At 39.9% G+C, this 26,315-nt stretch overlaps 1 protein-coding gene across 13 annotated transcripts in view; it reads right to left on the reverse strand.

Moving 5' to 3' along the window:
• CDON (cell adhesion associated, oncogene regulated) overlaps positions 1-26,315 on the reverse strand; it is a 97,789-nt gene that overhangs the window by 38,843 nt on the left and 32,631 nt on the right. For 11 of the 13 annotated variants that reach the window (XR_012381550.1, XR_012381549.1, XR_012381551.1 and 8 more), the window contains exons 2-11: positions 23,852-23,979; positions 21,901-22,173; positions 20,286-20,432; positions 19,293-19,436; positions 18,370-18,657; positions 16,432-16,701; positions 10,365-10,715; positions 4,833-5,122; positions 3,342-3,516; positions 1,386-1,514 (exon numbers count right to left, since the gene is read on the reverse strand). Coding sequence is in view for 9 of the 13 variants with exons in the window: in XM_073903946.1 (XP_073760047.1) it covers positions 1,386-1,514; positions 3,342-3,516; positions 4,833-5,122; positions 10,365-10,715; positions 16,432-16,701; positions 18,370-18,657; positions 19,293-19,436; positions 20,286-20,432; positions 21,901-22,173; positions 23,852-23,930 (2,146 nt within the window). In the remaining 4 variants the exon portion in view is untranslated. The remainder of the gene's footprint in view (positions 1-1,385; positions 1,515-3,341; positions 3,517-4,832; positions 5,123-10,364; positions 10,716-16,431; positions 16,702-18,369; positions 18,658-19,292; positions 19,437-20,285; positions 20,433-21,900; positions 22,174-23,851; positions 23,980-26,315) is intronic. The other 2 variants (XM_073903948.1, XM_073903949.1) reach the window with 2 other exon arrangements.

Below are 26,315 nucleotides of genomic sequence, written 5' to 3' on the forward strand. Positions count from 1 at the left end.
TCCATTCTTGTCTTCACAGCAGTCCTGTCTACGAGGCTTAGCTGAGCGAGCCTCTCTTACCACCACCTGCCTCCTCTACATTCTCCTCTTGTGATCCCATTAACACCGAGGGTAGACTCTCAGGCATAATGAATCCAAATCATTATCACGGGTTCATTTGTCTATATTACCCCCTGTATGGTTATTGACTTATCGTCTAGGTCATCCTCTATGCTCTAAACCCCAGGAAGGCAAGACTTACTTTACCTCCGCTGCAACAGCATTTAGTCCTTATCTACCAGAGTATGTTAAACAAATCATAAGATTTTTGTTTTTCAGAGGGCAGCTTTATTCAGATAAAGCTGATACCCGTGTAAGTAATCTGCTTCAGGCAGCTGAACTGCTCCTCAGAGGTGAAAGTACTCAAGCAGAAGAAGCTCATGACACTGAAGAAGCAGAGGGGTTCCAGAAGGTGTTCAAATGTTATGACTTGCTTTTGTCTGAGACCAATTCATGAAAGACTATAAAAATAGGGAAGAGAAGCTTGAACATTCTCAGAGCAATGAAATTTTAAGCCCTCCCTAGATGTCCTCCTAACACCTATTAACACAGTCGCAGAAAGTTACATTATGTTGTAATTGCAGAATTGATAATGTGAAATTTAAATACTGAAAAGAAGTCATTTGAAAACTGTATTGCTATGACATCTAAAAACCACTCAGTTGGGGGGCGCCTGGGTGACTCAACTGGCTAAGCATCCAAGTCTTGGTTTCGACTCACGTCATGATCTCAGGGTCTTGAGATGGAGCCCCGCATTGGGCTCCGTGCTCAGCGGAGAGTCTGCTTGTCCCTCTCTCTCCTGCTCTGCCCCTCCCTTCTCTAAAATAAATGAGCGAATCTTTAAAAAATAAAAAATTAAAAAAATAAAAATTAAAACCATACAATTGGCATGATACAGCAATAAAACAAAGTATGACACTGACAAGATATAGCAATAAAACAGTATGGCATGTAATCGTTTGGTTAAAAAAAAACTAAACCTTACTATAGGTACCACCATATATTTGGATAAGTCACCAAAAAAAAAAAAGCTTAAAGTATAAATCTGGTTTCTTTGCCAGAGAGAAAAACAGAAAAATGCTTTTTATGAGTTATAAAACCTTAGTACCAGAACATTTTGAACCTGTGTTTATTACCTTAAATACCAATCATGACACTGAGTTACCAAGATCTGAGTACAGGGCATTAAAAAATGGTTGAAATAGGACCTGGAAGAGCTATATGGTAGGCTATAATCTGAATGACAATCAAATACCCTCTCTCACTCCATCCCTCCAGTAATTTGAAACATGTCAGTTACACTGGTAAACAAACAAAATCAATAAAATGAAGATTCTCCACTTTACCTCCACTATGCCTAGAGGAATCTGTAAGGACCACTCCAAAGTTGTCCATAGCCTCTGAAACAACAGGGCGCCGAGGGATGCCCATGGGGGGAGAGGAAGCCTGCGTGTTTTTTGACGAGGTTGTTTTCTCTGGAAAAGTTAGAAGACATATACTCATCTAAAGCAACATAAACTTCTGTGTTTATGTAGAGGAAGAAAAGATACTATAAAACTCAACTGGTATATAGATATAAGAGCTTCTCTGTTACAGTGTCTAAATTTAAGACCTACATTGTAAATACTTAGCTCATCTGAGGAATTGAACTTGAAAAAGTACTTTGTCTTTCTCTAGTAGCTTTAAGGGAAAACTAAAAGGTGTCTTTCTTCATCAGGCTAACTTCCATTTACACACAGAATAAACGCCACAAAGTGAAAAAAGCTAAATGACTAAAGGCTTTCAAATGATCCACCCATTTTTCTTCTACCTATTTCTTAATTCTAAAACATAAAATTCATGCTTAAAGAGCTTCTGTTTCTTTATGGGAAAATTATTATGTTGAGTTTTAAAATTCCAAGAGGTTAAAATTCCAAGAGGCAAAAAGTGAAAATGGGTGATTATTGTAAAACTGAAATACATGCTTATTATTCGGTATTTACAGGTCAGATTCTATAAACAACTGTGGACTAATTATGAAAACGCAAAATATAGTTCAAGAAAAAAATACAGTTCAAATAAGAAATATTCATTATTTTTCTAGCTAGACTCAATAATTAGTATGAAAGGGTCTTGTTCCAAAAGCCAATAAATAAATTTATTCTCGATCATACCTCCTTTTTATTTTTGTGCCATACTAAAATACTCTTCTGTCCCGTTCCCCTCTCTACTCACTGGTCTTTTCGTCCATTTATGTCCAAGCTATAATGGCATCTTTCCCATCAAGCCCACCCTCAACAAGCTACTGCACAGAAAGAACATCCTTTCTTTGTACTCCCCCGGCCTCTTCTCTCTAAGTCTTCTCCTTGTCATATTTTGGCCTCTTTGCTGACACCTTTGCCATCCTCCACTCTATCCTTACCCTGTAGCCAGAGTGCCCCGCTGAAACATAGAGTAGACAGTGTCACAACTCAGCTCAAACCCTGCAATGCGTCCGGCTCACTCAGAGTCAAAGTCAATGTCCTTGCAGGGTCGACAAGGCACCGTGTGGTTTGGCCACTCTGTCATCTCCCTGAGCTTTCTCCCCTACAGCATCCTCACTTTGCTTCTGTCACAGTGGCCCCCTCAGTGTTCCTAGGGTACATCAAGCACACCCTACCCCGGGGTCTCTGCACTTGCTAATCTATCAGCTGGGATGGTCTTTCCCCAGATATCCATGTGGTTTTCTACTTCACCCTGGACATTCTGCTCACTGTTGACTGCTCGCTGAGGACTTCTCTGGCACCTTGCTTAAATTGTGTCAACTGCTACCCCATCCACTTCCTATAACCATCCCCTAATTTATTTCTCTTATCAGCATGCATCACTTTTTAATGTACTTATAACTTAGGTGTAAGTCTCTCCCAACTAGAATGTGAGCTCCACGAGGGCAAGGAGTTTTGTCGATTTTGTTTACTGCCCGGCACATAAAAGGCATTCAGTAAATATTAGCAGAACTGAAATCCTGCCTTGTAGTTGGTATTTATCTATGTGTCTTACCCTCCTTAGCAAAGCAGAAGCACCATTAGGATGGGTCTTGTCTTGATCATCTTTGTTTTCTCTGCATCACCTACCCTAATGCCTTACATATCATAAACTCTCAAAAGTATTTGTAGAACATTGGATGGGATGGAATAACACAATATGCATGGCCAAAAACCATATGATAATAAAATGATTTAGTGAATTTATATACAAGAATCTCTACAACCCAAAAGGACACTTAACTAATGAAGTGACATCAAGTCAGCCAGCTCATTCCTCTTAAGGAAGGTGATACTCACCTTTGCTGGTTCGGAAGGTGAGCATGGCAGGCTGCCCTTCACCTGCTGCACTTCTTGCAACCATCAAAACTTCATAGAGACTAGAGGGCTCCAGTTCAGTTAAATGGAGCTCATTTTCACTTCCTGGGACTCGAACCGTGTGCCAGCTTCCCACCAGGCCAACACCATCATCTAGCTACTCAAGAGAAAATAAGCCATTAAAAAAAAAAAAAAAAAAAAAAGGAGACTCAGGGCACAAAAACCTTCCATTCAAATTTGAGAAAAATCAATTTCAGATGAATTTTGGTATGAAACATACCCTTGGAAGTCAAAAAGACATAATATTTCTTCATGCTAAAAAATAGAAGGAGACCTGTAGCAAGAACTTAGGAATTCTTACGAATAAAAAGACTCCTAGTTCTGCTACTTACCATTAACTTACGGCCTCAAGCAAGTGATCTGATCTTCCAGAGTTTGCTTCCTTTACTAGTAAAGGAAACAACAGTCCTTTCTTACTGGGCTAAGAGGAGCATAAAATAAGTATATAATAATCTGTATTAATGATAATATATAATAAATTAGAGTATGTATGCACATATGAATTCTCTAATTATCCATTATCTATTTTCAGCATTCTTCATGTCTTGACACTTCCCACATGTATTAGGGGAAATACATTTTAAAAAAATCCTCTCTGCTGTGTCTTACTGCCCACAGGAAACAGTATTGCATGGAAGTTTTTGTGTGGGTTAAGAAGAATCCCAGTGAAAGTTTCTTCACCTGGAATCATCAGGTTAGAAACAGTGAATAAACTTTCAAATATCACCATGTTAGTTTTTCCAGATATTAAAAATATTACTATTCAGTGATGGGTACCAAAATGGCTTGGACAAAGAAACGTATTTTAAATATGAGGGCATCTTTGGTTCATTTACTAGTATCATTAAACAAAGAGAGCAGATTTTCTCATTTTGCTTTAATACAAACCTCTGGAAGGATAAACACTGAAAAATCAACTGAGAGGATCAAGGTTCACCCGAATCAATCACCAAACAACATTAGATTTCAATACAATGACGGAGGACAACTTGAAATAGAAATAACCGTCAGAGATTATGCCAGAGGACTTGTTCGGGGTTTCTAATAAGAAACTGCTTTATTTGCTAAATAAACTGTATTTTACTATCTCAGAAAGGGAAGAGATGACTTTTTAAAAAGTGGTTTCTAGAGCTTTACACCCAAGTGGTTAAAGTGTTTGACAAAAAATGTCAGGAAGTCACTGGGCTCTTTGAATTCCTATTTTGGGGGAAATTACGTAAACTTTATTCTTACTTCTTTTATAAGACTGGTAAATCCAGCATGACTGCTGGGATAGCTCTCCCAAACTCACAGTCCTAGAACACTCCTGTTCTGTTTCCTGCTGTTCCATAAATGTCAAAGATAATAAGCATGTGTTACACAACACAATGTTAAGGCATGCAAAGAGAAAGCTGGTAAATGAGAAGACGTTACCTTTCGATACTTCACGAAATAGGCATTGATGGGCAGCCCACCATCCTTCCCTGCCCTCCAGACCAGGTGGTACGTATCAGCTGTGTAGGTCTGCGGAGGGCTCAGAATGATGGGGGCGTCAGGGACCGAGGCAGCACTAGCATTTTTCTCTGGTGCTGAGTCCACTGCACTGGAGTGTTCCTTCACTGGAAAGGAGCTCAATAATCCAGCTTCTGAACCATCTCTTTTATCATTCTGAGTGGGATTGGAAGCTGTGACCATTTCCACTTTTGTATTTGTTTCAAAAGGAACTGCACAGGATGGGAGAAAGAGAGAAGAGAGAGCTTGAGGACATTCATTATTTCAGTGCATTTTCTACACAGTGATCTAACTGCCCACATGGATACTGACAATCTGAGCCCAAGAACTGAAAACAGGTAACATTTCAATTTGTAATTCACGGAAACATCTAACCTCCAGGAGCAACCTCTTATTGAAAAATCAATTACAGGATGCAGTAGTTGAGTGACTTGAAGGATGTTATTTTTCCTTGCTCTACACTAGTATTCCCTTTTTACAACAATTTGCTAGTTTAACCTCGGAAGATTTTAAGTTGAAGAACACAGGGCATTAACTCCAGTTGGTAATGAAACAATGCATTTCCTTGGGGACAAGGTGAACTAAATAGTAAGCAAACAGTCAAGAGTTAGGCTATTACCTACTGGGCAGCCAGTCTCCAAAGACAGCCCCGCAGTATTGACACCCTCCGGCAGTCCCCTCCCCGCTAAATCAGGGCTGGCCCCAGGACCGGCTTTAACCAACGGAAGGCAGAAGTGAGACTGTGCTCTTCCAGCCTTGAGTCTTAAGAAGGCTTGGCACTACTACTCTTTGTGTTGCCACATACAGACAGCCAAGCGAGCCATGCAGAGAGACTACAGGGGTGTGGGGGGATGGAAGGAAGGAAGGGGAGGCAGGTGGGGATTCCAGCCTTCACACACATAGGAGTGAAGCCACTTTGGCTGTTCCAGCCCCAGGTGTCATCTGAATGCAACAGCATAAGAGAGCCAAAGCAAGGCCAGCAGAATTGCTTAGCTGCATCCGGTCAACCCACAGAACTATAAGACATAATAGAGGGGCTGTTGCAGGGGCGCCCAGGTGGCTCCATCGGTTAAGTGTCCAACTCTTGGTTTCGGCTCAGGTCATGATCGCGGGGTCATGATGTCAGGGTTGTGAGATCGAGCCCTGCGTCGGGCTCCACTCTTAGTGGGAAGTCTGCTTCTGTCCCTCTACACCCCCCCACCCGTGCTCGCTGGCTCACTCTCTCTCAAATAAATAAATCTTAAGAAATAAATAAAGGGGCTGTTGGATAACTAAAATACTTACCCTACACAAGCAAAACAATTTATATTCAACAAGAGGAAAGAAATGAAACAAGACTAGCAAAGATAAAGGAAGAATTTACTTATTTCCAAAGCAAGCCCTCTTTCCGGATAGAATCGAAGGTTGGCTTAAGAAACTGCCACTCTAGTAAATAAAGAAACAAATAAAAGAAAAAAAAAAGAAACTGCCAATCTAAAGAAAAATAAAGCAAGCCCACAGTCTTAATATGACTAAAAGCATCCAGAACATCCAGAGAAGGGAAAATACTTTTATTTAAACTGAAAAAATAAATAGGTTGCATATATCCCCTCACCCCCCAAAAAATTTACTGAGCACATATTATGTGCCAAGCATTGTGCTAGACATTTAATGAATATGATCTCATTAAATTCTCAAAAAACATTCTTAGATAGATAGCATCACTTCTACTTTACAGATAAAGAAATTAGGGTTCTGGGAGATGGTGAAAAGAGGTGGCTGAAGAATGTTAGTGGTGCCGCCGCCAAAAATGAGAAAGCAGTCTAGGAAAACAAATATGCTGCCAGCACCATGAAACCGAAGTACTGATGGCTTGCTTGCTCTACAGTGCTATTCATCCTGGCGACGAAAAGATCTCCTATTTTTGACCACTTGTGTGGAGGAAGGGAGCAGGGGAAACAATGTGAAAGCGTTTCTTTTGCACAATGAAGTCAGATTCCTGGTTTAAAAAAAAAAGGTGGTTGTGTTTTTCCAACAATCACCGCAGTTTAGGAGAGAAGCAGCAAAAAACAAAACAAAACAAAACAAAAAAACCCATAGCTAACGGTGTAAGGTCAGTTCTCAGTTTAAAAGAGAAAAGGTGTCCCAGACGCGTCCTCCACTAAAGAAAATAAAACGCCAGTGAGAAAATCATATAGGAGAAAACGAATTAAGTTCACTGAGACAAACTTCCAAAATATTGCTCCTGGAGCTGCCGTGTTTACCTAGTGAGTCAGAATGTGGGCTGGCTGTGAAGGGTGTGAGCTGGTGCGGCTGCGGGTGGAGGGCCTGGGGCAAGAGCAAGGGGCGGTGATTAGCTGTGGCTCAGGGTGGTGGAGAACGACCTTTTTATCATTAGTACTTTCCTGGATCCTTTGGGCTGGTGTCCACTGGGAAGTGGTATTTTGCAGGACAAGAGCTGAAAGACCACATGCCTCATTTGATCCAGAGGCATGAGACAGACTTACGCTCCAGCTGGGGTCTAACCATATGAGGGTCAAAATTCTACTTCTGCCATTTCAGAATGCAATGAGACTTTTCTGTAACTTTTATTAGGAAGGGGATTCAATTCCTTCCCCTCTACGACTTCCAACAATATAACTTGAGCACTCACAAGCTACTAGACACAATTTATAAGGCCCCAATGCTACTTTCAAAAGTTTTTTCACATATGTTATTTCAACTTATCTTCAGAACAACTCCGTGAGGGCACCTGGGTGGCTCAGTCGGTTAAGCATCTGCCTTTGGCTCAGGTCATGATCCCAGGGTCCTGGGATTGAGCCCCATCGGGCTCCCTGCTCAGCGGGGAGTCTGCTTCTCCCTCTACCCCTCCCCACTGCTCATGACCTCTCTCTCTCTCTCTCTCTAACACACACTCTCTCCCTCAAATAAATAAGTAAAATCTTAAAAAAAAAAAAACTCTGTGAAACAGTCAGATGAGAGATCTAGCATTTTTAAAGGTAGAACACTTTTTGAATTGGAAGAGATTGATAAAACTCTGCTTTTAATGGTAATGAGTTTAATGGCTCTGAGTTGAAACTAATTAGACAAGGAATATAACCAAACTTGTCAAAGCCATTCCCACCGTGACCACTCATGGCAGCCACCCCTACCCGGACTATCCCAAGTCAACTCCCATTATAGTTCTGAAGAGTTACAACCCATTCTACAAATATTTGTACATCCAAGACCTCAAAACCCAAGGTCTATGGAAAGAAAAAAGGGGGCGGGGGGCAGTCATCTCTCTCTTTGACCTTGCTTACTGCCCTCTTCACAAAAAACAAAGTAAATAGCTCTCAGTATGCTAGAATTTAATAAGGCTCAGACTCCTATAAAAAGAAATGGGTTGTTCTATATTGTTAGAAGCTTTAATAAACTCAGCTGGGTCTTAATAATTACAGAGCGTGCAAAAGAGGAAACGCGAGGACCACTTACGTAGGATGTTCGTGATGGGGTTACTTCCTATACATGAAAATGGTATTTATCAAGACTTAAAATCCTGGGGGGGGGGGGGAGGCAGATTTTAAAGATCTAAGAAGTCCTAACCTAAACAAATTGGCTTATGCATCTTCTAAGGGATTCAGATCTTTCATATTTAAAATGAGGCAGTTAAACAAACTACCTAGTTCCATCAGCTATGACTATCTCATCATGTCCCCGGCTACCCTGTATTTACATGAAACAATCACTTCAGCCAAAAGCTAACCAAGCAGCACCTGGGTTACACCTGTCCTACAGCTAAACTTTTGAGTAGAGCCACTCTTATTATTGCTTGGCAGAACAGATATATAAACACACACCTGTATACATACACACGCGTATTTATATGTATAAGTTTATACAACACTCAACTACCTTCTTTATTCGAGGTTTCTTAAAATGACGAAATCAGTAACTATTCCTTCCTTCCCTAACCACTACATGGGATAATTATCATTTAATAATAATTAGATAGTAATAATTAGAACCTAATACTTGGAATTTGAAGGTTTTCTATTGCCAGACACCATTCTAAACACTTCACACCAGACTGCCGAGGTGCATACTCTCTTCCACCACGTACCCTTGGCTGTATGACCTTAACCTCCAGGAACCAGTTTCTGCATCTGGGAACTGGAGGTAAGAATTCCTTAAATTCCCACATCCACCTGAGGAGTAGGGCCTTCACTATGTCTGTTACGCAGATGAGGAAACAAGCAGGAATGAGTTCGACAGTTTGCCCCAGGTCTCACAGCTCCTAAGTGGCAGGGCCAGGACGCTTACCCAGCCTACATGCTTAACCCCCACATCATCCCCACCTCTGCCATTCACAGAGTAGCACAAGAGTATCAATGGAAGACCTTGGCCTTCCCCACTTCTCCCCACCTCCAGCTTCATCTAGAGCTAGAGGGTCCTTGTGTGCATGTGAATGGAAATACATGTGTACCCATCCAACCTCTGTCTACTTCGCCCTCACTCCTGTGCCAAAGACCGCCCCTTGTCCACTCTCCAGGCTGAAGGGTACTGGCCACTGGTGGTGTGGCCTACACTCTGGAAGATGGGCCAGGGAGAAAGAGCTGTGTGGAACCAGACTTTGAACTAATGAAAGCAAGGAATTCCAGAGCCCCGTCCTGCTGTACAGAAGGAGGAACATGGGCGCCAGGCTTGGGTAAGCACAACCCCTTACCCTCATGGACTCTTTGACCTGTGGGATCTGAGGCCCCAGGCAGAAGAAGGCCACACAAAGCTCTCTAAAGCAGGGACCTCAGTTGCCAAAACCAAGGGCAGTACTCTCCTCTTGCATGACACATAAGGTGACAGTCTCCACTCAACAGACCACCTGCGGGGGAAGGCGGTTCTAAATACTCACTGACAGAAGGTCTGAATTTGAATTAAGTCCAATTTGAATTAATAATATTGATACTCTATATACTAGTTCTTCAAAAACTGTACAAAGCTTTTAAGACATCCTCACCAAAACTCAGTAGAATATCAAGAATGAATGTTATGCATCCCATTAGAAAGGCAACTTTGGATACTATTTAATAGGACCATGATTCTACTTTCTCAATGAAAGCCAACCCTTGAGACTTTGGATACTGTACTTGTCAAGGGCTCCCCTGAAAACTGTCTGCAATGACCATTTTCAGTAGCTTAGAAAACTGAAAGCATTAATCATGATGAAAAGGGGTCCTAACTGGGGCTTGCTCCTAAATGAGAGCTGTCCACAGAACAAATACAACCCTAACAAAAAGATCAGAAATGGAGATTAAGGTTCATCCGGTTCATGCGAAGACCAAATACCAAAAACTACAGTTCTGTATTTCACTGTCTCTGGGAAAATATATCTACATTTAGAGATTGCTGGACTCATGAAAATAACATACTTCAAAGCACCTTATCCCCTACTATCAGAGGAAGCTAATCACCCGAGAAAAAGAACGAATGGCCACTCACCCACTGTGAGGATTGCCTCCGACCGCGTGGTGCCATGTTCATTCGTAGCTTCGCAGGTGTATTTTCCAGCATGTTCCTGAGTGACAGCCTGAATGTACAGAGAGCTTGAGCCAGCTCGGGACATGATGAGGTAGACAGGCTCCAGGTCAAAGCCCCCAGGTCGTAAGTGGGATTTCCGGGATCTAGATCTAAGTACTTGAGATGGATGGCTGGTTATCAACCCATGCCTGTGGTACCAACGCATGACAGGGATTGGCACTCCAGTGGCATTGCAGGACAAAGTAACAAAGTCTCCATCTACCACCTGTGCACTTGCTGGTGCTGTAATTATAACTGGCTTGAGTCCACCGCCTATTAAAAAGGTAATTCACACATAAAAAGAGTAAGAACACTGTTGTATCTACAATGCAAAATTATGTCAATTCATCTTACTGCATAAATGTTCTCAATGTTGTGCCCACGTAGCAGTCTTAAATGCGTCTTTTATACATGTGTTTCTTAACAGTGTTTTGTTTTGTTTTTTTTATTGAAGTATAACAGACATATAACATTAGTTGCAGGTGCACAACATCATGACTCAACATATATATACACTTTGTGAAATGATCACCACAGTAAATCTGGTTACAATCCCCTAAGCAATGTTTTACATTTACAGTATGGAGAACACATTCATTCACTGAAATAACAGTGTCTGCAAAGTCACGTGCAAATAGTGATACAGTAATGATAGTAATAATTAAAACAAAGATATCACTTCTTATTAGTTCCCTTCTCAACTTTCAGCAAGTAAAACTGTCCATAAAAAGTAGAATTCTTGGGGCGCCTGAGTGGCTCAGTTGGTGAAACATCTGCCTTCGGTTCAGGTCATGATCCAAGGGTCCTGGGATCGAATTCCACATCGGGCTCCCTGCTCAGTGGGTTGCCCGCTTCTCCCTCTGCTGCTCCCCCTGAATGTGCCCTCTCTCTCTCAAATAAATTTTTTAAAAAAGTAAAATTCTTCATTGTAGGCTCCTAGACATTTCCTACTTAGACTTCCTGTCCCTTTAGGAAAAAAGGAATGTATATAAAGGAATCTGTTGAGAGCTTTCCACTATGTATCCCCTACACATCCAACCATCGTAAGTAAAGAACATGTGAAGCCAAAACCTCAGACTTGAAACATGAAAACAGTATGAAATAGCATAAAACAAAATAATACTCCTTCACAAAAAAACAGTTAATCTGGGGGAAACATCTGATTACAAAAATCCTGGGAGAGAAACCAGTTCTAAAAGCTGATGAACGTTTTTCTTGCCATATACATGAACCACACTTTTTTCCCAAACTATAGTGATGCCAACTCTCTTTCCTTTTGGTTCTAGGTATTCATTCTCTGGAGGTCTTCTTTTTCTTTTTCTTTTTTTTTTTTTTAGGATTTATTTCTTTATTCCAGAGAGAGAGCACACGCACAAGAGGGAGGAGCAGAAGGAAAGGGAGAGAGAAACTCAAGCAGACTCCATGCTGAGCACAGAGCCAGACGTAGGGCTCAATCTCACAACCCATGAGATCATGACCTGAGCTGAAACCAAGAGTCAGGCGTTTAACCGACTGTGCCACCGAGGCGCCCCTGGAGCTAATGTGAAGTGCACCTACAATGGAATATTAATTACAAATGGCATTTTCTCCAGCGCACCCTTTCCTTCCTCTAGTCCTACTTCCTACATTTGACAAAACCGTGCATGATTAGATTTCTGAACTTTTGCCAATCTAGTAAACGTTAAGATTTTGCCTCACTGGTAATAAGCTGTACCTCCCTGAGTATTAATGAGATTGAACATCTTTTCACCTGTGTCACTGATATTTTTCCTCCTTTGTGAAATGCCTTTTATACATTTTTCAATTGGGTCATTTATCTTTTTGGTAGTGATTCAGAGTTTTTGTACATTCCAGATACTGTTCCTTTATTAGTTCTACATGTTACTAGTATCTTCTCACAGTATATTGCTTTTCTTTTCATTTTTAATGCTATCCTTTAATAACAAAGATGTTCTAATATCAATGTAGTCATATCAATCTTTTTAAAAAAAATTAGCTCAAAATGTCTTAAGTTTTGAACCCAATCAGATAGATACTCAACTCTATTTTTTTCAAAAATCCGCCATCTCGAGGCACCAGGATGGCTCAGGCAGTTAAGCATCCAGCTCTTGATTTCGGCTCAGGTCATGATCTCAAGGTTGTGAGATCGAGCCCCACATCAGGATTCATGCTTGGGAGGAGTCTACTTGGGATTCTCTCATTCTCCTTCTGCTGCGCCCCCCGCCCCGCCCCACTCATGCTCTCTAAGTAAATATATAAATAAATAATTTTTTTTGGTTATTTGCCTTTCATAGATAGGACTTTAATCTACCAGGAATTTGTCTGTATACATTATGGGCTAGAGATTTAGTTTCTTTTTGTCCAATTTGACAACTAATTATCCCACATCAAAACTTGAAATGGATAGCCTCCTCCTGGTGATCTGCAATGCCATCTAAGTCAAGTTCTTGGGTGCAAATGTCTTTGGCCGTCTCTGTCTCGTTCTAAGAGTCTATTTGTTCCTGCACCAATACGTCATATTTTAATTACCACAGATTTCTGTATACTAATATCTGTAAAAACAAGTCCCCCATGTTCTTTTTCTTCTTTTCCTATGTTTTAGCTATTCTTGGGCCTCTGCTCATCCATACAAATTTCAGAATCAGTCTGTCAAGATCCTCAAAATATTTTGATAGGATTTTAATTGAAATTGCATGAATCTACAGAAAAGGGTTTGAAAAGACCTGACAGCTGTCTAATACTGACTTTGGGTATCTACCAGCTGGTATACCTTTCCAGGTTACCTAGGTCTTTTTAATGCTGCTAATATTGAAAGGTGACTTTTTTAAATTATATTTTCTGTTTGTTGCTGGTTATAATGATTAATTTCATGTGTCAGCTAGATTGGGCGAAGGGATGTCCAGATAACTGGGTGTGTCTGCAATGATGCAGCATTAGAACTGGTGAACAGAGTACAGTAGATGGCCCCATCCAACATGGTGAGCACCATCCAGTCTGCTGAGTGCTCTGTAGAATGAAAATGCAGAGGAAAGGTGAATTTTCTCTGCTTAAGCTGATTCATCTTCTCCTGTCCTCTAGGTCACTGAACATCAGTGCTTCTGGTTCTCCAGTCTTGGACTTGGGTTAAGACTTACACCATCAGCTCCTCCTCCTCCCCACAAATAGATTACACTACTGGCTTGCCTCCTTCTCCAGTTCCATAACCATGTGAGCCAATTCCTGTAAGAAATCACCTCTTCTTTGTATTTTATATATTCCCTTGGTTTTGTTTCTCTGGAGAAACCTAATACACTGTTATGTAGAAAGACATTGATTCTTGCTTGTTGGTCTTCATCCAGCCATGCTGCTAAATGTTTTTATTATTTCTAATAATTTGCCAGCAGTTTGAGAATTCTCTATGTTGGCAATCATGGCAATTATAAATTAATAATGATTTGGTTTCTTTCTTTCTTATCCTTACATAGTTTATTTTTCTTGTCCGTCTGTGCTGGTTAGAATCTCCAGTATGATGATAAATAAAAGAGATTTTTAAAGAGAATCTTTCCAATATTTCACCACTAAAAGTAATGTTTCTTGTAAGTTTTTGTTAGATACTTTTTATCAAATTAAGAAAATTCCCTTCTATTTCTATTTTTCTAAGAGTGTTTAACATGGATACTGAAATATGTCAAATTTTTCTGCTTCTATGGATATAATCATATTATTTTTCTTTTTTATTCAATCAAAAGGATGAATGACACTTTAAAATTTTCTGACAGATTCCTGGGATGACTCCTTAGTCAAGATATATTTCCTTTTCTTATATGTTGATGACTTGCTAATATTTTATATAGGATTTTTGCATCTATGTTCATAAATGAGGTTGGCCTTCGATTTTCCTTTCTTGTGCCATTCCCTTGTGATTTTTAGCATCAAAATCATACTGCCTGGAGAATTCCCATTTTTTACTTTTCTCTGGAAGAGTTTGTGTAATATTTGGGACGGTCTGTTACTTGAAAGTTTAGTAGAACTCTCCATAAAACCAGCCAGCCTGATGTTTTCTCTGTGGGAAGATTTTAAAACCCTAATCAGTTTCTTTCTGATAGTATAGGACTATTCAGGCTTTTTCATTTCTTTTAAGTCACAGCTTTACTAAGTTGTATTTTTCCTAAGAATATGTCCATTTCTGTCTATAGTTGTAAAATGCTGGCATAAAGTTTATCACAGTCTTATTACTTTCAATCTCTACAAGACTTTTACTTTTTATTCCTATTATTGTTTATTTGTATTTTGCCAAAGATTCGCCCATTTTATTAGATTTTACAAAGAACCAACTTTTTTCTTTATTGATCCTCTCTCCATCTTAATTTTCTATTCAATTGATTTCTGCTCCTATCTTTATTATCTCTTTTCCTCTACTTTCTTTAAATCTCTCCTGTTTTTTCACTTAGCTCACTAGTTTTTAGTCTTACCAGTTTTCTTTTATAAGCATTTAAAGCTATACATTCCTTCTAAGTTCCATTTTTGCTATATCCTACACGATTCGATCTGTGATATTTTCATTACCAAAGTATTTCATTTTATTTTATTTTTTTAAAGATTTTATCTATTTATTTGACAGAGAGAGACACAGTGAGAGAGGGAACACAAGCAGCGGGAGTGGGAGAGGGAGAAGCAGGCTTCCCGTGAAGCAAGGAGCCCAATGCGGGGCTTGATCTCAGGACCCCGGGATCATGACCTGAGCCAAAGGCAGACACTTAACCAACTGAACCACCCAGGCACCCCACCAAAGTATTTTAAATTTCCATTATAGTTTTTTTTTTAACTCCACAATTGAGAAGTATAATTTTACATTTCCAAATACATGCCAATTAAAAATTGTTTTTTATTATTAACTTCTAAAATAACTGCATGAAGGTCAGAGAATTGATCTGCATGACAATGATTCTTTGACATTTGAAATAGTTATAGACAAAAGATTGATTTCCTAATATATAAAGAACTACCAATCCACAAGAAAGAAGACCAACAATCTAATTTTTAAAATGGACAAAAGAAAATGAACAGTCAATACACGGAAAAGCAAATTCAAATGACTCATACACATGAAAAGAAGCCTAATTCACTCATAATAGAAGAAACATAGATCCAAAGGTACTTTTTTTTAACCTACCAGACTGGCAAAGATTTAAAAAACAATTGACAACACCCTGCCTTGGTAAGGATAGGAGGAGACAGGCAGTCACACATCGCTGGTCAGTAAGAATATAAAGACAAGTGACAATTTTGCAGAGCAACTCGGTGGTATCTACCCACATTACCAATGCAACCTGCTTTTATTCAGCAAGTTCATTTCTAGGAATTTATTTTACAGATATAAACACCTGTGCAAAATAATCTATGCAGAGGGACATTCACTATAGAACTCCTTAAAATGGCAAAAGATTAGAAATAGCCATCAATAAGGTACTAGCCAAATCATTACAACCATATCATGGAATACTAATAATCAGCAATTTGAAAAAGGAAGGAAACACTCGTTAATACAGGAAGATATCCAAGATATGTTAAGTGAAAAATTCAAGATAAAGAACACACCACCATTTAGGGGAAAAAAACAAACAGATGTTATTAAATGCACACAGACATGTTATGTGTAAGTGATCATAAATGCACATACAAGGATATTCAAGAAACTGATAAAACTAATTAGTTCTAAAAGCAATATGGTTGTCTGGGGAATAGGAATGAGAGACTTTTACCCCATGCCTTTTAAACTACATAGTAACTGTTAAAAAAAAATAATTTAAAAAAAATTTTTTAAATGAGGTTGATCTTGCTTCATCATGGAAATACTGACCTGCAACTAGAAAGGAACGTGGGAAATAGGCATTAGTTCTGTTATGGTAATAGGATTATGCCCTTTTAGTGAAAATGATTTAATTTTTAACCAAAACAAAAGCCAACTGTAAAGTGAAACTTCGTATGATTGTAGGACCCAAAAGCCTACCTTTTTCAATTTCAAGTCTCCCAGTAGACTGTATAAATCCAATCCCATTATCTGCTACACACTGATACAGTCCCGAATCTTCCATGGTCACACCACTGATTTTCAATCCGTTTCCTGCAGTGAGATGTCGTGGGGAAGGATGAACAGGCTGCGCATTATGGAACCAGGTACGATTTGGAGTTGGGTTCCCGTGCACCTCACAAGTGAATTGCACTGTGGCGCCCAGAGAGACAGTCTGATCCTGCAGTCCTTTAGAAATCGAAGCATTTTCTGAAAATAAAACATATAAATCAAACTCAAGCCCCTAAGAGGTACCTTTTTAAATTATCACACGAGACACAGAAAATCCTCCCTCTACTAGTAACTAGTTGAAACCAAATTGCACTGTTCACTCAACATTCTCCCATCTGCTGTGGTCATCCAGACAAAATTAGAAATGTATTCGAACTTTCTTCTAATTCAATAAACCGTATGTTACTAATATGTCATTGTCTCTTTTTCTAGATCTCTCCACCCACTTAATTCCCGCCAACACACACACACACACACCCTTGGGCTTCTCTGAGCATTTGATTCAGGTGATTTCTTTAAAATAAATAGTTTCCCTGGATTTCACACTAAATAAGAGCCAAAACAGAAGAATGCTTATTTGCAAGTTAAATGCTTTCCATGGTCAGTTCTGCCTTAAGGTTAGACGGATACTTTACTATCCATCAAGTCACTTACACCTAGACAAAGTAAATCATTTACCAACATTTGTAACATATCCCCAAATTATTTGACTATGCATATTAATCTGGACCTGATTATCATTGCACTTTAAAGTTCACCTCCCATACCCTTCCTTGCTTCCCATGTTACCTATGTCAGGCCATTGTTGCAAATGAACACACACAGAAGTCTATGAAAACTATCTTTATTATGAAACCACTTACTACCTACTTTTTCTGGCTTTCATGAAAATCTGTTTTTTTTTAAGATTTACTTATTTGAGAGAGTGAGAGTGAGAGAGAGAGAGTACATAGAGGGGGGAGGGCCAGAGGGAGAAGCAGGCTCCCCGCCGAGCAGGGAGCCCGATGTGGGACTCGATCCCGGGACTCCGGGGTCATGACCTGAGCCAAAGGCAGTTGCTTAACCAACTGAGCCACCCAGGCGCCCCTTTGAAAATCTGTTTTGATAAAGGAAAATATTTTCTGCTGCTAGACATGACAGCGATGTAGGTAGCTGGAAGAAAGAAAGGAGAAGCTTTGAGATAAAGACTGTATATTTAGAATGTGGGTAGAAATAATGCAAATTTTATGAGTCAGATACAGTGAAAGCATTCCAAAAGGGAAAATAAAATGACACCGATTTTTTTATTTTATTTTATTTATCCACTTGACAGAGAGAGAGAGAAAGCACAAGCAGGGGGAGGGGCAGAGGGAGAGGGAGAAGTAGACTTCCTGCTGAGCAAGGAGCCTGATGCGGGGCTCGATCCCAGGACCCTGGGATCATGAACTGAGCTGAAGGCAGACACTTAACCGACTGAGCCACCCAGGTGCCCTGAAACAGATTTCTTTTTGAGATGACATCTTTTAGTCAGTACTCTTAGTTACTACTACTGGGTCCTACACACTGATACAGCCCAGAATCTTCCATCCTACTGAATTCCCGTCTCTTTCCTCCATGTCATTAGGAAGGAAGAACAAGCTCTGCATGACATAACCAGGTTGGGGGTGACGTTCTCACGAGCATCCCAGGTGAAATGTTCTATGCCACAAGAAATACTGCCAAATTCAGCGGCCTTTAAAAAAATGAAGCTTGTTCTGACTACTGGTATAGGTGTTTCTAGCTAGTCCCTGTTTCATTTGTAGTTCCCAAATAGATCCTCTATTCTAGCATCAGTTAGACCAGAAAATTAGCCTGACTTGAAAAACAATTTAATAAGTAACATCTTACCAAGTACATTAACCATGTAAGTCACATGTTGTATGTCTCCAGACTTGTTTCCCACTATACAAGAATAGTTTCCCGAGTCCGTTGGGTCAATGCTATCTGTGGCAAGATGAGAATACAACCTTCTCCAGTTGCTTCCCTGCAGAGCGTCCTGACCATCCTTCAGCCAGTGCACTTGAGAAGCTGGGACCCCACTCACCACACATTCCAGGGTGACAGGGCTATGAGAAAGGACAGCTAATGCCTGTGACAGTGTGGGGTGAAGAATATGAAAATCCTCTGAGGAAGGGCCTGGAAAAAGAAAACAAAAAATTGTTATAAACTATTCACTTCCAGTCTCTTCCTTAGCAAACCTGTGAGCCTTCCCATCTTCCCATTTATTCTTCTTTACACTACACAGCCCTACTCGTTAGCTAAATCATTTTTAGTTGAGAATTAAAATTAAAACACTTTGTGACCCTTGAGAGCTATTTCTGAATTAGCAGTTGGGAAATGTCGAATTTTTGACAAGTCCAGAAACCACTATTTTGTTGTGCTTTGACTATTGGTTCTATCTCAGTTCAGCTACCATAATCTGTAAGAGAAAAGATATTTTTTCATAATTCACAGTTAGCCACCATTTTGATTACCAGGGATATAAAGTTATATTTTCTCTATAATTTCTTCTTATTTGAGCAAAGGGTCAAGTTCTCCATATGCTTTCCACTCTGTCAATCTTGACCAAAATTCTCTTCTAAAAATTCATTATCTTTTAAAAACACGTACAATACCATTCTATAACGCATTTATGTATTTAATTTTTCATAAGACTCTCTTAGGATAAGCAAACAGGATCTGAAAGAAAAATGAACGCTGCTTTCCCAATGTTTTATAAGGAATGCTTCTGAGGACTCTTCCTAGTCACAATTATTCTCCCAAATACTTACGACTCACAAGAAGCTTTCGGCCAATGGGTTCAACTTTTAATTCATGTGTGACAGGATTAAAAGCTGCACATTTATATGATCCCTTGTCCTCTAAAGATACATTCAAAATCTGAAGATTCCCTGATGGAAGGATTAAGTAATTCTCTGAGGAAAGAAAAGAATGCAGTTAGGCCTCCGTAAGGAGGACACCAATCAAAACAAATGAAGGGTGATAGTTGTGCTTTAAATTTAGATGTAAGAATAGCCGCAAAGAAGCAATTGGGGAAAATGTATTAAGTGAAAGAAAGGGAAAGTCGAGGCAGGGGAAAAAAGAAGTCAACAATACTAGAGGAACAAAAATCAAACCCAGCAGAAACATCTGACAACAGATCATTTGTTGAGAACACTGAAAACACAAGCATATTTAGGAAAAGATACAATGACCGTAGCTACCGTCTTGAGCAAACTTCCACCTACAGCACTGACCCCCCCAGTGTCCATTTATGTCTATCTATTCATTTTTTTCCTCAACAAATCCTGCCAGCAAGGGCCCAGCCACAGGTGCTACACCAATCAAGAAAGCAAACAAAAGCCCCGCACTCATGCAGCCAGCATTCCAGCGCGAGAAATGGGGGTGGCAGAGAAAGGGCTAAATAAGATACAAGCAAACAAAAACATGTATAACACCATGCCATGAAAATTAAAAAAAAAAAAAAAAGTCCAAGTAAAGGGGACAGAGAGCAACAGGACATATTATTTTAGATGGGGCCGTGAGGGAGGTCTTCTCAGAAGAAAAAATATCCGAGTGGAGACCGGAATGGAGGAGGGAATGTGGGGTTGTAATCACATCTACAATGTAGCCGTTTGTCCTTGTCTCCGCTTGACTTCCGAGACTTACGCATTTTTTTGGTATCCACAGTCACTAGCATACAGAGCTCAAAAGTAGGTGAAGGACATTTGTTCCGTGGGTGTCACTGTTTTTTTTTTTTTTTTTTTTTTTGTAAAAAGTCTCACCTGTGGAATGTTTCAGCCACTTTCCCCGGATTTTATAGCGCACCTCAGCCTTGGGGTTACTATCTGGTACCTTGCAGCCAATGAAACCAGTACTTTTTTCTTCTGCTGTAATAACGTGCTTTGTTGCTGAACCAAAATCACCAAGAACTAAAAGAAATAAGTAAATAAGTAGATTAATAAATAAATGCAAACTTGAACTCTCTTTCCCAAAGGAAATTTAAAGCCAGAAGCCAAAATGGGCAACATGACCATTGGTAACAACTGATCCCAGTTCACAGAGTGGCGTGATTTTTTTTATCTCAGAAAGTAGATGGGGTAGGGGTGCATGGTTGAACGCTAGAGCTAAGTCATGGCACCCTTTTCCAGAGGTCACTGCTTCCAGGAGACTACAAGAAAAGCAAGCAGCTCTTAAAAACATCAGCATCTTAAAAATACCTTAAAAACTATAAAAATATAGTCCTTCCCATTCTGTCAGGATAAACCCTTTTCAAATCCAGTCCCTCATCAAAACACACTTTCCTTACGCATCTTTATTCTGTGGGTAGCTACTCACATTGCAATAAAATGGTTCATGGGAACGAACCTAGGACATCGAAAACCCAAGCAGTGCATCGTTTCTCTCTCAGTTCCTCTCACTACTACTTCCAGTTCACTACAGATGGAGCCGCTTTATTATCTCCAAGGCTGAAAGCATTCGGCCGCCTGCCACTAGGAGTTCAGCCTTCCAGTGCGTGTCCTGAAGCTGTCCATGGGTCATGGCTTTACAAAAACATTTACTCTTCTCAGTTATGACAAACTCACGACTCCTGGGGAATCCAGATTTGTTCTGTAAATAGGGGTGCCCTAACAAAGACATTTTCCATTACTGGAAGCCCTCACCATTTGAAAGGCAGATGGCTCAAACCTACTGAGAAAACCACCACATCCAGATTTTCCATAAGTTCAATACTCAACATTCCTTTCTCTACGGTCAATTATTTTTTTTCCTGCTTCGTTAGCCTGGTTTCAATCACATAAATTAAAATCATTCAGTAATCAAAACAAATAAGACAGTTAGATATGAAAGATAAAGGACGGCATGAAACAACTAAGTGTCTAAGGAGACAACAGCTTTTTTGTTGCTGTTGATGTTAAGGACTTTTATTATTTTTTTTTAAGATTTTATTTATTTATTTGACAGAGAGACACAGAGAGAGGGAACACAAGCAGGGGGAGTGGGAGAGGGAGAAGCAGGCTTCCCACTGAGCAGGGAGCCCGATGCGGGGCTCGATCCCAGGACCCTGGGATCATGACCTGAGCCAAAGGCAGGCGCTTAACGACTGAGCCACCCAGGCGCCCCGATGTTAAGGACTTTTAAATATTCACAAAGGAATTCAGAGTTCGCATTAGAAAACGGTCCTAACTATGGAAAAGTTGTTTCCGTGCCCCTGTTATAGATGGAGACACGAGGCTGGGCTCACAGAGGTTCAAGTATATTTCCCCCAAGAGTCAAGGCTGGGATGAGAATGCCTGTGTGTTTACTCCAGAGCCCATGCTCTTCCCTCTGTTGAGCAATGCAAGTACTAACAGTAATTCCAGGAAAAAGCACAGATATCAGAGACAAAATTCAACTCACCAGCAGTGGAGACTGTCGCAGGGCCGCTGACCACGGCACCGATGCTACTATTGGCTACGCACTGGTAGGAACCCGAAAGGGAGGGATTAAGAGACAGAATAGTCAAAGTCCCCTGATGAATCTCAATCTGTTCCATGTTTCTATCCAATCGTTTTCCATTATGCAACCATGAGATATGAGCGGTCACAGGTTTAGCAGAACAATGTAGTACTACGGGTCCACCAAGTTTCTGGACGGCAGACAGTGGCTCAGAAACAAAATAAGGTGCCAAGTCTACAAGGAAACATTCCCCACGCGCCAATGGGCGAGGGGGGGGGAGAGAAAGGAGATAAGGGGAGAGAGAAAGAAGAGTATAATGAATACATTTCATCTGAAATCTATATAACTACAGGCAAGCCCTTATTTCATCATACCTCTTACCGTTCTTAATGCTTGTAAAAGTTCTAGTAACATTTTTATACGCCCGTTTTTGGAAGGAAAAAAGGGCAATACGTTAACCTAGGACTTAATGATTAGGGTAGAAGAGATGAGAAACCTTCTGATATAAATCAGACAACCTACGAATTCTGTAAGTGAGAAATGGCAAATGGCTCTTTTCATGAAGTACCTTCTAAGAAATGCAAGTTAAGAATCTGGAAAAGTGAAGACAACTTGCAAAATAAAAAGAATTCTCTCATAAATCACCAAGAATTTAAGACTAAGTTATTCTATAAATAATGGCTACAGTCTTACTACTTCCCTTTAATATAAAACAATGTTCAGTCATGCTGAAATACAAAGTCTATCCTTTTTTGGATGTAAGGCTACGTAGAGTGTCAATTTTAAAATTTTATTTGGTGTTTAGTTTCATTTGTGACATCATTTCCTCAGCAACTTGGGGGGCAGGGTGGGTTCTCGCACTAACGGATCAAAACAGATCACCCTCCTCCACCCAAAAGGGTGGGGGGGGACAAGAATACTGTTAATCTGGGGGAATAAACTACTTCAAAGAAAAAAAATTCAATAGATCGCTAACCCTACTTTCACAGGATATTTCGTCAGAAATATGAGGGACGTGCCTCTCTTGACTAAAACCTGAGGTGGTTGTTCAGCAAAACAAAAACAGAAATAAAACCAGCTGATCAGCTTTTTGGCTTACAAAAAGTTATACAGTATTCTTAACAGAAATAACAAATATTACTTAATGAATAAACATCACTTGTATTTCTATATTACTTCTATAGGAATCTGTACACGAATCTAAAATTAAAGAAACACACGTGGGCTATGCACGGGGTGCGGGCTTATATATGCAGCTGACAATCAATGCTTTTAAGCTTGTCAGTAACAGAGGTAGAGAAAAACTTAGACAAGGTCATGTGAGAAAGTGGCAGATCTGGGATTTGAACCAAGTTCTCTCCAAGCTGAGTACTAATACATGCTGATTCTAAAATTTCTTCAGTGGTATGGAGTCAGCATCTTATTCCTGTTATAATTTCCAAATTCAGACTTTTGTAACATATCCTCTTATTGAAAAGAACATGATAGGACAATATTTGTTTTTAAGGCAACAAGAGGAATAAATTATAAGGACAATGCTAGGAAGGCCTGCCAATGCCCAAAAGCACTACCAAGAAATCCTGAAATTGCTGAATGAGTCAGTTTTTAAATCATTCAGCTGGGTCAAACAAATCTTAGAAATGTCTTTGGAAACCATGACTATCAGTAAGGATTTAAAGCTGAAGTTTTTTTTTTTTTTTTTTTTTATAGGATTAAGAAGAGGAAAGCTTGAGTATAGACATGACCATTCTTGAGGATTAAAGAGCACACTTATGGTGCCAAGCATGGAGTCATGTATAGAATGGCTGACTCGCTGCATTATACTCCTGAAATTAATATAGCACTGTATGTTACTGGAATTAAAATTTTAAACTTAAAAAAAACAAAACCACAACCATTCTTCAACTCTTACCTGAATTCACAGAAGGCCACAGAATCGTAAGAGTAACAACATACAGCAGTGTCTGTAAGGGCCAAGGAGCTGGATGCATAGCGCCAGATTACAGAAGCAGGCAGGACAGACTTCCGGGCTTTGTCTCACTAAAAGACGTCCAGAAAAAGAAAGAAAGATCATCTAAACCCCCAAAACAGCTGAGATCTCGTATCTCAATTGTCCCAGTTGTGAACACAATGGCTACCATCTATTTTGAAATCTCTGTTAAGAGTGCGGCAAACACAAGGTACTTGATGATCCATATCTCCCCAATTCATAAACTAATCTCGAGACACTAAGTTAATGTTGGAAGTTTTGCTCATCCTTCCAAGGCAGTCCTCCTATTATACAGAATCAATCACTTTACATGAATACTTGATTCAACTGCCTTTAGTGCCTTTGTTTGTACATTTTACAAGCATCTGAAACTCAACACCACCAAAATGCACCCCCCCTTTACCGCCCTAAAATAGAAACAGTAACCAAAACAACAAAATAGTAACATTTACATAGTGCTTAGTTATGTGTCAGACACTATTTCAGTGCTTTTTGTAGACCCAAAGACCACTGTAGTGAGACTAGACGGACCGGTGGCAGGAAGGGAAGAGGGAGACCAAGTAGGAGGTAATGTAATCACTCAGGAGAGAGATGAGCACATGAAGGGTCAGACCAGTGAGTCAACTGTGGAGGTGGTAAATAGTAACTGGACTCAGAATATATTCTAAAGGTAGAACCAACAGAATTTGCTGAAGACTTGGCTAGAGTATGATCAAAAGATGTGTCAAGGATAACTCTTAGTTTTTGGTGTAACAGAATCCATAATAACTCTGTTTACTGAAATGGAGAAGACCAGCAAGGGGGAGATGGATTGAAGGGTTTAGTCAGCCGTTCCGTTTTGGGAAGGTAAGTCTGAGATACCCATGAGGCATCCCAGTACTATTGTCAAGTCAACAGCTGCATATAAGGATCTGGAGCTGTGTGGAGAAGCCAGAGCTGGAAATATAGATGTCAGAAGTACAGACGTCAGACCTATTAAAGCCCCAACACTAGATGAGCTCTAAGGAAAGTATGACAGAGGAAAGGAGAGACCAGGCAGGAGCCTTGGGATACATCAACCTCTAGAGACCAAACAGAGAAGGAAGCAGTGAGGGAGACAAAGAATAAGTAGCCAATGAAATAGGAAGAAATCCAGGAGAATGTTGTGTCCAGGGAGAAAAACAGAAAAAAACATTTCTAGAAGGAAAGCGTGAGCAACTATTGCAAACACTGCTGAGAAACAGAGTAAGGCGAGATAGCATCGTGAAGGCGCGATAAAGCACAGGTGATACTGACAAGAGTGGTTTCGATGGAGCAGGGACTAGCACCTGATGGTAGGTTCAGGACAGAATGGGAAGGGAGGAAATGAAGAAAGCACAGAAAATCCCTTCTAGGGCTTTGCTACAAAAGGGCAGTGGAAAAATAGGGAGAATTGCTGGAGACACACAGCAGTCAAGGGAAGGATCCTTTTTGTGTTTCTTTAATGTAGAGACAGCCTAGCACATTTAGCTAAAGCTTAAAAAAAGTTTCACAAAACCCAGCACTGGTAAAGGATGTGGGTAGAAATTGCGATCGTCTACTGTTGGTGGAAATATAATCGGTAAATTCTTTTTGGAGGGATTTTGCATTATCTATCAAAAATCATTCATTCATGCGACAAATGCTTATGGAAAGCTTATTACATGCCAGGTACCATTCAAGAAGCTGAGGAGAGAACAATTTAAAAATATATAAATAGGAATGTAAGTGACACAGGCAAAAACATACCCCTTCTATTCTAGTGGGAATGGACGACAAACATGATAAATAAAATTACTACAATTAACACTGTCCATGCCATCCTCCAGATATGGTTCATTCCTCCTCTATGCTTCCTCCACCCCGGGACACACATCTACCACTGCACTCATCACTCTGTTCTGCAATGATCTGGTTACATAACTATGTCCTCCTTGAAGGCAAGAACAATCTCATATTTAACGTGGGAAATTCTAATACCTAGCCGAAAACAGGCACTGAAGAGACATTTTTCAAAATGAAAGGAATACCTTAATAATATAATTTCCAGAAGTACCTTAAAGAGTAGTATTTAATGAGACCTGTCATCTCACATGAATTTGGCATATTCTAGCTATATTTTGTATTCCTTCATTCATTTATTCACTCATACACATGATTTTTAAAATCAGCAAGAACATAATAAGTGCCTACTATATGCCAGGCACCCTGCTAGGCTAGGGATCCAAAGAGTGGTTATTATGTCTGCAAATTCTCCCCCAAATTCCTACTTGGCCAGCGTTGGCCACAGAATTCCTACGACTACGGAATACGACAAAATGTAACGAAAGAGCTAGATGAATGACATTTTAGAAATGGGAATTTTATGTGTATATTCACTTATGCAAAG

This window comes from Callorhinus ursinus, unplaced genomic scaffold, assembly GCF_003265705.2.
Source record: "Callorhinus ursinus isolate GAN/ISIS: 27379988/994484 unplaced genomic scaffold, GSC_fseal_2.0 scaffold19, whole genome shotgun sequence".
In the NCBI taxonomy this organism is placed as follows: domain Eukaryota; kingdom Metazoa; phylum Chordata; class Mammalia; order Carnivora; family Otariidae; genus Callorhinus; species Callorhinus ursinus.